General features: G+C 42.1%; 1 protein-coding gene across 1 annotated transcript; it reads right to left on the bottom strand.

Annotated features, from left to right (window-relative positions):
• Positions 1-4197: 4197 nt before the first annotated feature.
• On the bottom strand, positions 4198-10181 carry LOC147194494 (phosphatidylinositol 3-kinase regulatory subunit gamma-like). Its single transcript, XM_086128283.1, has 10 exons — positions 9830-10181; positions 7899-8010; positions 7695-7793; positions 7424-7604; positions 6938-7054; positions 6692-6834; positions 6408-6584; positions 6233-6307; positions 5955-6125; positions 4198-5847 (listed from the first exon to the last, which is right to left on the bottom strand). Exons 1-10 carry the CDS (start codon positions 9882-9884, stop codon positions 5571-5573), a joined length of 1407 nt encoding a protein of 468 aa, XP_085984409.1. The 5' UTR covers positions 9885-10181; the 3' UTR covers positions 4198-5570.
• Between the last annotated feature and the right edge of the window lie 735 nt (positions 10182-10916).

The following is a 10916-nucleotide window of genomic DNA, read 5'->3' as shown; positions in this document are numbered from 1 at the left end:
CATGGGTGCAATCATTGTTTCCACTGTTCTTCCTGTCACCATTGCCATGTGATCGCTAATGAAAAAGGGGGGAAGAAAGACTTGCTCGCAGAATCTCATGAGCTCGGAGGAAAAAAGGAATAGTGTGAGGGCCATTCTATGGAAAGTGGTCACCATAATTATCATTCTTTATAAAAACGCAGCATGTCTGGCTTTCTGTTGGATCTCTGGCCTCTGGTGAGACTTTGTCTCCACCAGGAATGAAAACATCATGAGATTTGGTTTTATGGGAACACATAATAGATGAGAGTTTGTTGAAAAGTAATTACATGCTGTGGGGTTTTACTAGTCTTATTTGGTTCATAGACTGTGTTCTAGGGACTAATTGTTGCTGCGATAAGCACCAATTGCAAAATAGTTCACACCATGTAAAGAAATGAATGAGGATACTGCCAACTGACAGTCCTGCAATACTGGACCATGAACACTTGATCGAATCAATGTCAAAGCTACGCTTTAGTAAACAGATTAGCTGAGAGAGTATTGCATGCCTTACACTTTCGTTTTTGTGCAGCGAGCTAATTTATAGGAATTATCAGTGCGCACGTCTTGAAAAAAGCTAATTCAATTTGACAATTTGTATCAGTATTATGTGTATGGACAATATGTAGATCAAAACTCTCATCTTCAGCTGATACAGTTTCTACTCAGAGGACAATTAAGTAGTGTGTGTGTGGGAATTTTTGTCTATTCATTCAAAACGTCAAAGGTCAGAGAGGTTGGACAAGAGGGCTTGGCACACAGTCTCTGGGCTCTGTGACGACCAATCAAGTTCCCCGAAACCAATGTGATCAAACCATGCCTTTATGTACCTTGTTTGGTCACGGTGGAGTCAAGACATACACTGGAAAGGACAGGGAGGGGACCTTCCACTAACTTTCCCCGCAATGTTGGAAGCATAGAATTGTCCAAAACGTCTTGGAAAATGAAGAACGGGCATTCTGAGGAAACCATGGAGCCTCGTGCAGCCCTTGAATTGCGGATTTGTTGTTTTTTTTTAATGCTCCAGACAAGCCTGTCCTTGTGTCTTAAGTTTCACGCTGTGTTTTGGATGAACCGTTGCTCCTGTGGCTTTAGCTTGTCACACAGTGATGATGATATTTAGCCTACTAGATAGTCGGAATATACAGTATTGACAACAGATAAGCTTGGTGGGTAAACGCAATATAATGAGCGGATTTGGATTGATTGAATTGGCAGTGCTAAATTAGTCCCTTGTAGCTGATTTAGTGTCACCTTTAATCAGTGTGAGGTGAAGGTCTTATCCAAACACAGTGATCCAAAACATACAGCTTTTATATTTGATTTTATTTCGTGCAAATACTTTGTTACTCAACTTATGTCGTTTTTTCAGGTACCTGTACTGTATTTTACTATTTATTTTTACTGAAGAAGCATGTTTTTGGAATATGGGAGGAAACTTAGAAATGTAAGGCTGATAGATGTGCTAACCACTCATCTATACTGTGCCACCAATTATTGTATGTAAGAGACAAACATCAATAATTTGTACTTTTGTACTGAAGAACATACACTGACATTTATCTGGATCCAAATTATTTAATTTCGTGCAACCAATTGAGGAAATAAAATAATTTCAACAAACCTTTTTCAGCGATGTATCAGAATCTGTATTTACTTTTACTTCAATAAATGAATTGCAATTTTTCCAGTTTCTTTTTTCTTTGAGTATTTTTGCCATTTCCAGTTTTATATTTCTAATTGTTCATAAAGCATACTTAGGCAAAGCTCACTAATGTTGTACCAACGGGCATCAGGTAGCCCGCATGTATCTCATGAAAAGCCTGCGAGCCTGTTCTAAAAATAGTTTCCAAATGATAGGATGTTGTGATTTCCTTGGAATGTGTAGAAGTGATCATTTGGAAATGTTGACACGTAAAGGTAGTTACTGAAATAACGTGTTGCATATTATTGATATTCATGATCAGGTAAACCGGTAAGCAACAAGCCAATGAGCCAGCAATATCGTGAGTTGTTGTTGTTGTTGTTGTTTTTGGGGGGGGGGGGGGAATTATTATCATTATATATTATATATTATTATCATTAACATGCTCAGTGTCTTCCCAGATTTGTACTTTAATTTCAACGGAGCAAATTTAAACAATTAAATAAACGAGTTGACATTTTATTTTATTTATAATCAATTACAGTGACATTCTACATCTTTTGAGCACTTGCTTGTTTTCTTTTCAATGAAAAATGTGTTAGAATTTAAATCATTTGCAACCTTGCATAATATAGCTAAAGAGAAGAGGGATTGTTTTTAAAGATCACTTGTTCGTCCTCAACACGGAGCATACAACCTAGTGCCAAACAGACAGTGTGAAGTGTCTTAATTATGTCATGTTCTGTTGTAGGAGTAGATTCAGAATAATGTAAAGCGTGTGTTCAGTGTTTTTTTTAGTTTACTCGATGCTTGGACAGGTAAGCAACAAAGCTTCGAGATCTCAGCCTATGAGATCTCTCGTGAGCTAATAAAACGAGGAGGTAAAAAAAAAATCTCACTATCCGCTTTATCGATTCTTCCTTTGACATAGCAACTGGCTCCGGATTGGATGACACGCTTCACGTACTCGTCTTACCATTGGCTGAGAGTCTGGCCTGAACGCGGAGGAATCGGACGGAGACAGAGAGGAGGAGTGACGTGATTGGACGTGGCCGCGCTGAATGCCTGAAGCTTTTTTTTTTTTTTCCTGAAAGCCTCTACTAAGTCACCTAAGGTTCCCCCCACATTCAAAATGTGACAACACAACTAATTCGTCCAACTGCCTCCCTCACTTCGGACTTGTTTAAATTGAGAACTTCAGTGCACGAGCGAGTGCGCGTGTGTGCGCGCGTGTGTGTGTGTGTGTGTGTGCGCGTGTGCGCGTGTGTGCGCGCGTGTGTGTGTGTGTGTGTGCTGACACATGAAAATGGGAATGAAAATGAAGGACGAAGGAAATGGAGTTGGAGTATGTGTGTATTATTTTTGAGAGGAAAAGGGCGTTGGGGCTGGCTTTTTACGCCGAGAGAGGGAGGGAGTTTGGGGAAGGAAAAAGAGATGAAGTTGTGTTAGTTTAACTGCTGTGTAGGCAAGTTACTCTGGGAAGTAGCCAGACTGGGGGAATATTTCAGGTTGCAGGAAATGTTCAAGGGCCCAATGTAACCTCCCTTAAAGTAGTAAATGCACATGATTCTTTACATGAGTTCAAAAAAATCAATTTCTCTTATTTACCCACATATGCGGTCTCTTGTTTTCTTTTACAAGGCCCATCCGAGTGGTTCTCGTCATGGGACCTTTCAGTTCTGTGCTGACACAGGTATGGGTGAATAATCCATGGCTTGGAAGCGAGGCTCTCCTCGAGTACATCCTTGCCCTCTTCGCCTTTATAATCCCTGCCTAATGTGGACCTTATGTGAAGGCTAAAAGAGGTCACATGTTGATCTTGGTCACACCGGTGTCAACTGGGGACATTGCCCTAAACAGTGGTCTCTATATATCGGTGTTTCTACAAGGGCTTCTGAGCTGATAGCACTTTGTTTCATTTTAGAAGATGTTTTGTATATTTCTTACATCTCAGTGGTGTGTGATAAACTCCTGCGAACGAAATTAAGGCTTCCCAGTATATTCTAATGTTTGGAAACTGATCTTTTCTTCTATCCTGAGATGAAATAAAAGCATGATCAAAATGATCCAGATTTTTTTTGAGTGAGATAATCCGGACGTACTGGGCAGGGCAACGAGTTCCACAGCACATCCTGCTATTGTCTTTGTCACTTCCTTTCTCTTCCATCTGTCCACATTATGTCCTGTGGCTTCCTTGCCCGCTGAAGCCAGGACAAAGCTCATTGGAATGCAATGGCTACAAAAGATAGAAATTGCCGCCACTGGGCCGAAACCTCCCATGTCCAAATTTGGTCAGTGTATTTATTTAAAGAAATCAATACTATTGTTCAGCCTACATTTAAACTCATAATTGTGCATGTTTGCTTTCTTTGATAACCCACTTGACACTTCACACAAACTAAATGTTAATGACCTATTGGGATGTTTTGAATGGATTATAAATATTCTAACGTAAAATAGAATCTAGCCAAGCATGCCTTCTCTCATCAATTGACTGTTGGGGAAATTAAAAAGAAAAAGAGCAAATGGTATAAGTTGACAAAACCCTTCTCAGTTTATTGTCTTTCAGCAAGAAAAAGGTCAGGATCTCACATTGCTCAGCTTCACCCAAGGCATTTCTCCATCCTCATCTGGAGTTTTTCTTCTTTTTTTTTTTAACTATATAAGGCCAAATCGGCCTCATCCCAAGCAGGAACCTCAGAAATACATTTTAATTTCTCAGTACAGAGTTTCTGTTGTTCACAAACTTGGGAGAGAAAAAAAATGTGCCAAGTTAAACAGATTCCTCGCGCCATTAGTAATGTAGGCTGCATGTCATGAAACACATTCATCGCTCGAGCAATGCCACAATTCAAGTAATGGAGGCAGGATACTTCCGGACCGCTTACTGTTTAAAATGAACATTGGAGGCCATATCTTACCGACACCACCAAAGAGTGCATTTTTTTTTTTTTTGTGGCGCATGTCAACCATTCGTAACAGCATAAACCTTCACACCACCGTCACACATTGCAACAATAGAAATACTGTTGGATTGCACTTTCTTCAAGCTTTCGTCTTTGTGGCATGTTTGTAGAAAAAATATAGAATACAAAAAAGCTTATACTTCTTTTGAGTAACAGAATATAACATACAGTACTTCAGATTATGTTTTCATCAGCACATCAGCAGGTGTAGATAATTGCCCTTGGCTTGCCCAAATGCACTGATTGGGCAAAACGGGGCATGTATTTTTGCTCTCCATCAAGTGCTTTGGTCAATGGGTATAACATTGAGTATGCTTTTACAATAGTTTTCTATAGGATGTTAATGCTACATAATATCCACTCTATGAACGGGGCAAATTGTCAAGATGCACCACAATTTTTCACATATTCACAAGTGGTATTTACCCAGAAAAAGGTTTGGTCCACCAAACCATGATGACAGAAACAGCCTGTGTACAGCACCATTTTCTCCACACCAATGCACTAAAGTAGTAGTAATGTAATATGCTTGTGTCACCTACTGATCGCTTTTCATAGCCGAGTCCGTTTAAGGGAAAAAAAAAATCTCCGGCAAACGTCAGCTCAGATTGTAGAAGTCAAACCATGATGCGGCATCTGCTGTCAGCGAGCAACTGAGCGGTCGTCAACATCCCCCCCCCCCCCAAAAAAAAAGAACGTCCAACAAAACGAACAACAATATATGAAGTACAATTTCTTTTTCAGAAACATTTAACAGTCTCTCGAAAACCTAAAATAATAGAAGCTGACATTCAAGTTCCGGTCCCACTTCAATCTGTGAAATTACATTCACAAAAACTGATGGAATCACTTTAGTGCAACATTTCAACAATGCACCTCGATGCAGTCGTTTCTGTGCAGGATACGGTAAACACGTCCTTTATAGAATCTCGGGTGTTTTACATCTCTGGAGCGGCCGGCGGGAGCCTCACTGTCTGTTTGGGAGTCTGTAAGAGTTTGTGCTCCTCTGCGTGCTGCGAAGGCAATGCGGTCGTCGCTTTGGCGTGCACTGGATGCGACAGCCTCACATCGAGGGCGTCATTGTGTTGCACTAAGGAGTGCAAGCGGTAGTGCAGGACGAGGTCCTTCAGTGAGCAGTGGACGTCGTAGGGCTCGGCAAAGCCGTAACCATGCGGCGTGCTGTAGATCATGCAGTGCTTCACTTCTTCGTTCACGCTAAAATGGGGGAAAACAACCAAACAAACAAAGCCAGACATCAATGAGTGGACGCGCTTCAATAACACGAGTTGATTCGTTGTCCAGTTTTTGATGAAGAAACTCACACGACGGAGCAGGCGTAGCAGCCTTGCTTGCTGCTCTCACGGATTAAGAAGGTTCCGGGATCTTTCCCCTGAAGCATCTCTTCGGCCTGCGTCCTGCTTAGTTCGCCGACAAACCAACTCGCCTCGTCCTGATGTGGTAAATTCTTCTCGTCTCCTTTCAACACGTATGTACTGAGAAAACAAACAAACAAAAAAAGTTAACCTTGTTTTAATCCGCAGCCCATCTACAGATTGTTCAACGGTAACAAATTTCTTTCAACACTTGGGTTCGTACGTACTCGTCAAGGCTGTCTTTCAGTATCCCGAGCCAGTCGTTGATGCGTTTCTGTCGTACACCTTTGTGGTTGAGCCAGCTGCGCGTCGAAAAACCAATCAAAGACAATTCAACATTAGCGATCTGGTTCATGGGATTCCCGGACTTATGACAACGCCGTTCGACCGCGGCGCACTCACTTGAGATACTGGTCTCTGATGTTGCGCAGCTGGATTAGGTCCGGCCGCAAACTGTTCATCTTTCTGTCCGTCTCTCTGTAGTCCTCCACCTGGCTTCTCAAGTCTTCCTCCAAATGAATCTTGCTGTCATAAATGTCGTTCAGACGGCACTTCAGCTTCTCGTAGTTGATCAGAAAGCTACAGACAGGAAGGAAAGGTCTGAAGAACATTTCAAGATGATGACATCTTCAAACAAATAGTTATTATGCCATCCAGGGTTCATTTTAAAACACCCATGTTCGCACCTCTCAAGATCTTTGTCGGCTCCCTCGGATGGATTGTTCCTCTCAAATTCTTCCCCGTAGCGCTCCTGTTCACGACACTGCTCCTCGAAGATCATCATGGTCTCGTTGAACGCCTCGATTGCCGTTTGTTTCATCTGGATCTCCTGACATCAGAGAATGAATCCATTTAGAGGACGCCAGTCAAACTGATCGATCTTCGCTCGGGCGTTGAAGACCACCAGAGGTCATTTCAACTTCCGTTATTACCTGCGAAGTCTTTGTGAAGGCTTCATAAAGACGATCAAACTCCTGAGATTTCTCTTGATACTGACAATGGACCTGTTTGAGCTTTCTTCCGGCGACATCGACGCTGTTCTCCTTTGCCTGATGTGAAAACAAATCAGATTTATAAAAGGTTAGGTAATCACTTGATAAATCTGTTGAAAACTCTGCAATCAGTCGTCGCAAATTGCAATTACAAAACACACAGCAATCACACAATTATGTGCAGTCACTGGTCAGAGGCAGTTGGCAAAAAGCAAATTGTAAGTAGTTATACAACAACAACCGGTTAAGAAATACAAAGCGAGTACTGTATTAGGGGCTTGTAAAAAAAAAAAAAAAGATTGAAACAGATAGGAGAGAAATGCTGACATTAAAAAATAAAATAAAATAAAAAAAAGGATCCTCCCAATTGTCTGCGAGACGGCTGACCATTGCTAATCTGAAGTCACAGCAGCAGTTTCTACTAACCTGTTGGAAGCGCGACACTGGATGTGTGAGCATCAGGTCCAGCGTGGCGTTGTACTCCACTAACGGATGGTGCTGATAGTGCCAAATAAGCTCCACCACCGAAGCGAACGTAAGCGGGTCCGAGAAGCCATATTTCCCATCGCGGTGGTAAATCTTGATCAGTTTATTATGGCCATCTTTCCTGTGAACCACAATTTGTGCCGTCATTTCATGTAAAAGAGCAAACAAAACCATTTCGCACTCCTCCGTCAGTTTTCTGAACTCATTTTACCTTAACGTTAGCGTAAAGTCTCCCTGCAGCTTTGTGGAGGCGTCGCGTACCAGGAAGGAGCCGTCAGGTGTGTCACGCAGCTTCTCGTTCACCTCATCCCTGAGGGAAAATCAGTTAACAGATTAAACATGACGACACCTTTAAACAGTGAATCACCAAGCAGTACAAAGGGGACGTATTTAAATTCGCCCTTGTTCTTTTTACCTGGTCACATCTCCCCAGTACCATTCAGCATCCTGTAGCGAGTTGCACTGCGGGGAAAGGCAGTTATTGTTCATGGCGGAAGACATTGGCTTTGTTGACCTAGGAGGGAGCGCTGGAAGGGACAGAAATGAAAACCAAGGATGAGGATGATTCTTAGAAAGAGCGCTATCAGTCAAAAACAAAACAGATATACATATACATACTTATAAATGTCTCAAAGATTATAAACTCGGATCACTCCACACCTCCTACCCATGAAAGAGTCACAGCCTTGCCTGGTGGCTTTGTCAGGAACAAGCCCGGGCATGTTTCCAAAAGATGTCACATGCCAAATCATGACTGACACCCAAGGGTAGTTGTTGCACGATCTTGCGTTATGACTTATCAGAAATTTGAGTATTATTTGGCAGTTGCCCACAATGGTGGTAGTAGTCTATTTTCTCATTGTAACACAATGAATATAATTGTTGGGGCTTACAATTTAGTATTTCGGACTAATCTGAGACAAGTTCGTTACAGCGTGATGTCATCGTGGAAGTCTTGCCGTAACTACATAATTCTCTACAGTTTGAGTCTTAATTTATTGACCAATTGCACTTAAGTGGAGAATCAGAACCAAATTATATTTTGAACTTCATGACCCATCTTGTTGTAATAAACTGCAGCCTTTTTTTTTTCTACAGGCTTGAAGGAAAAGAACATCTGAGTTGGCCAAAAGTCTTGAGCGTTTTCCTAAGGATGAAAAACGAGGGCAAACCGCATCAAGAGAAGGTGAGGGGCGATATATTTCAACATAGGACAAAAGTGCCTTTCATGGGGAAGTTGGGCAGACGACAAGAGCTGCCTGTGAAGGGAGAAAACGTGGGTTTCACCCACCATTCGCTCTTTTTCTGACCTTAAAATAAACAAAAGTCAGGTGCAGCAGAAGCAGTTATTTGGCAGGCTAAAAAACCAAAAGCTGCTGGCCCCAGTAAAATTAAACCAGCACACCTTCCCCTTTTTCTGTTGGCTGCCAAGAAATTTGTGTGGATTCCAAAGCCGCGTACCAGCCAGCAGCATAGAACAGAGCCAGAGCCAAGTCATTAACCCTGAACTGGAGACTCCAATCCATGACGGTAAAACCTGGTTTTGCTCCATTGTCAATTGATTCTTCTGGGACGGTCGTGTCATGGATCGTTTAGATACCGAATCATTAAGTCGTAGCATTGGTGGCCAATGTCGTGTTTAGCACAACCCCTCTTGAGTATGCACGTCAACAATTATGGCGCAGCAGCATTCGTGACCAAGTTTTCCAAGTTGTCAAAAGAAAAAGAATAAAACGTCGAGCACAGTGCAAGACAATAAGGAAAAAGACAAATATGCATGAAAAACAAAAAAGGCACCAGTCGCCCCACGGCAATGACGGCATGAGATGGGTCGTCTCGCCCGCTCGCCTCTAGCCTACTTTGCGAGCTAGCACTAATTAAGCACGGCTGGCTGCCGAAGAGAACAAAGCGCTCGTTTCATGCGGTGCCCGTTGACGCACCATATTTCCTTCAAAATGTTCCCCGTGCCATGTCATGGGTGTCCACCAAGTCCTCACACGTTTTAAAGGGGGCTCGACGATACTCAACGGCGGTGTTTGTCGTCATTTTAGTCGTACGTGCCGGGACAAAGGAAAAGAGGCGAACCACTGCGCCTGGTCCGCTGAGGTATTACGTAATTGGCAAGCGAATTGCGCTATCCATGCCTGGGCAATAGCACCGAGGAGGCGCAGCACCCACGACCTGACCATTTGAAAGATTTTACTCACAATTCCATACATTTGGCACATGTCAAGCTGAACATTCTTGTCACACGACACCATTAAAGCTGAAAAGCAAGCGAACGGGAGCTGACAGAGGATTTTAAGACCCCAAAAGACAGACAATGGCTGCAGTAGTTAGTGTTACCTGGTGGTGCTGGATCCATCTCGATGTAGAATAAACCTTCGGGAGGATAAATCATTCCCGTTTCACAAGAGTAGTCCAGTTTGCTGTCGTTGTCTCGAAGTATAAAGGAAAAAAAAGAAACCCAAAAGGCTGAAAAATGCACCTTTGTTCCTTCGTCACGGAACCGAATTTCGGCTACTTCAATTTCAAATCAGCCTGTACGTCCTAAAATTTATTTGACGAAAAGAAAATCCCAGCAAATAATCTGGTTTCATTAAAGCAACCAACGTCCAAATAGATTCTGTCTGCGGACTTTATAAAGATGCCAATTGTCAGGCTGTACCTTCTTCCAGTACAGTGCACTCAGCTCGTCTTTAGTTCGTCGAGGAAGTCGAGCGACTTTAATGGGCAGTTCTAACATCATCTTGGACTGGTCCAACCCTCTCTCACGGTAGGGGGGTTATTTTACGCGCATGCTTGACAACCACACGCAACACTCGTTGTTATATTGTATATAGTTGTCAGAATTAGGCGAAAACCTTCAACTGCATTATGACAAATATAATTTTATTTTACAAACGGTTATGTCGTTTTAGAATTTATTTTACCCCTAGGCCAGAATGGTACGATCCGGACCTTTTCATTCAGCTCCTCTCAAGCTGCACTGTAACAGCTGAAAATGGCCCGCATGGCATGAATGAAAGATAAAAACGTAATACACGTATTAGAACCGTCAAATATAAATAATCCCTTTTACATTTCTTGTTTTAACGTTCAGAAACAAGAAATTATTGATGTGAGCTGTCAAGTTGCCTCAAATTGCTGTATACTGTACATGACAATACAAAACATCATTATTTATAAAGCGCTCTCACACCAGCTGCAGCTGTTACAGAGCTCTTTACAAAACATTTGACATAAAATAATAATACGACAAAACACACGGGTAACATTAAGGTCACATCATGCTATACACATGAGTATAACAGAGGAGTTATTGTTTGAGCTTTTCTTGAGGGCATCCAGGAAGCATTTTTGTTTAGCTCTTTTGTCTCAGTGGTGATGGTGTCATAAGTACCTTGAGTGTGTGTTATATTCTTGTTGAGCT

Source organism: Hippocampus guttulatus, chromosome 14, assembly GCF_054856545.1.
Source record: "Hippocampus guttulatus isolate MCC_2025c chromosome 14, RoL_Hgut_1.0, whole genome shotgun sequence".
Classification (NCBI taxonomy): Eukaryota; Metazoa; Chordata; class Actinopteri; order Syngnathiformes; family Syngnathidae; genus Hippocampus; species Hippocampus guttulatus.
The sequence above is the reverse complement of the archived record's forward strand: the minus strand, read 5'-3'. Positions and strand labels throughout refer to the sequence as shown.